The sequence below is a fragment of the Diceros bicornis genome, chromosome 5 (assembly GCF_020826845.1).
Source record: "Diceros bicornis minor isolate mBicDic1 chromosome 5, mDicBic1.mat.cur, whole genome shotgun sequence".
In the NCBI taxonomy this organism is placed as follows: domain Eukaryota; kingdom Metazoa; phylum Chordata; class Mammalia; order Perissodactyla; family Rhinocerotidae; genus Diceros; species Diceros bicornis.
This window is the reverse complement of record NC_080744.1, coordinates 30736203-30738124: the sequence shown is the minus strand read 5'-3', so window position 1 is coordinate 30738124 and position 1922 is coordinate 30736203. Positions and strand designations below refer to the sequence as shown.

The following is a 1922-nucleotide window of genomic DNA, read 5'->3' as shown; positions in this document are numbered from 1 at the left end:
TGAGTACCTACTTTGATATTTTACATACTATGTTAATTTACACATGAAAATATTTTCATCATAGATGGAACAAAGGCATAGTACCTAACATCTATTGAATATCGATTATGGGCCAGGCAATGTTCTAAGTATTTCATCTATTATAATTCTTTTGTAGTAAATCTAATATAATCCTTACAACAATCCTGTGAACCACATGCTATTATTTCCTCCCACTTAACAGAGGCAAAAACGAAAACACAGAGAGTTTAATTAACTTGCCCAAAGTCACACCACTAGGAATTACAAGAGCTAGCATTTGAAACCTGTCAGTATGACTCTAGAGCATAACTTTCCTGTTTATTGGGGATTTTAAAGGCGTGGCAGTGATGTGTAAACTTGTACTTTTAGAATATAGCTGTCATGCTGGGATGCAGAGATGAAAGCCAAGGTTATAGACTCATTACAAAACAAATGATTGCATGCAATGTGTATTTTGTGTCCTAACGAGATCTAAAGTACATAAGCATGTTGAGTGGAATTTGATACCAGGCTTGGTTTGCTCCTTTTCTCTCACAATCCTATGATACTGTTTCCATTTCACTTTACAGGAATATTTCTGATCTGATTTCAGAAATTTGAAATCATGGAGCAAGGAAACAGTTCAAGAGTGACTGAATTTGTACTGCACAGTCTTTCAGGTTCTCGAGAGCTACAACTTTTCTATTTTGCGTTTTTTACATTTTTCTATTTATCCATTGTGCTGGGGAACCTCCTCATTGTGCTCACAGTCATCTCTGAACCTGCTCTACACACACCCATGTACTTCCTACTCAGTAACCTCTCCTGCATTGATGTGTTTCTGTCCACCTTTGCCACACCCAAAATGGTTGTTGACTTCCTTTTGGAGCATAAGACCATCTCTTTTGAAGGCTGCATGACCCAGATATTCTTTCTGCATGTCTTTGCTGGTGGTGAAATGATGCTCCTCATGGCCATGGCGTATGATAGATATGTAGCCATACGTCGACCCCTGCATTATGCCACCATCATGAGTGTGCGCAAGTGCACAAGCCTTGTGGTGGGGTCTTGGCTCATTGGGGTTCTGCACTCAGTAAGTCAGTTGGTCTTCACAGTAAACCTTCCATTCTGTGGCCCCAATAAAGTCGACAGTTTTTTCTGTGACCTTCCCCTGGTTATTAAACTTGCCTGCACCGATACCTTTACTCTTGAGGTTCTGCTGCTTTCAGACAGTGGTCTAATGGCCGCGAGCTCCTTTGTGCTGTTGCTGACCTCCTACATGGTCATCCTGGTCACTGTGCGACGGCGTTCCTCAGCGGGCATGTCCAAAGCAAGGGCCACTCTGACTGCCCACATCACTGTGGTGACCCTCTTCTTTGGGCCCTGCATCTTCATTTATGCCTGGCCTTTTAGCGACCTTCCTGTGGGTAAGTTTCTCTCGATATTTTATACTGTTTTCACACCTCTCTTAAACCCCTTGATCTACACCTTAAGAAATAAGGAGGTAATATCAGCAATGCGAAAACTGAGGAGTCGACAAGTGAGTTCCTGACAGTCTCCCAGCTCTCCCTTTTGATAAATAACAGCCCATAATAAAAGCCAGGTTAGGGCCGGCCCTGTGGCTTAGCGGTTAAGTGCGCACGCTCTGCTGCCAGTGGCCGGGGTTCGATACCGGGCCTCCCGGGTGTGCACAGTCGCACCGCTTCTCCGGCCATGCTGAGGCCGCGTCCCACATACAGCAACTAGAAGGATGTGCAGCTATGACATACAACTATCTACTGGGGCTTTGGGGGAAAAAATAAATAAATAAAATTAACAAAAGCCAGGTTAGTGTACCTTCCTCTGTGAAGTACTATTATGTCTGAAATATCATAAGACACATTTTCTTCCTTTTTATAGCATTTGCTTTTATAAGAGTATAC

General features: G+C 42.9%; 1 protein-coding gene across 1 annotated transcript; it reads left to right on the top strand.

Annotated features, from left to right (window-relative positions):
• Positions 1-625: 625 nt before the first annotated feature.
• LOC131405376 (olfactory receptor 4K15-like) lies at positions 626-1552 on the top strand. The gene has a single exon (XM_058540429.1). It carries the CDS (start codon positions 626-628, stop codon positions 1550-1552), a length of 927 nt encoding a protein of 308 aa, XP_058396412.1.
• The last annotated feature ends 370 nt before the right edge of the window (positions 1553-1922 follow it).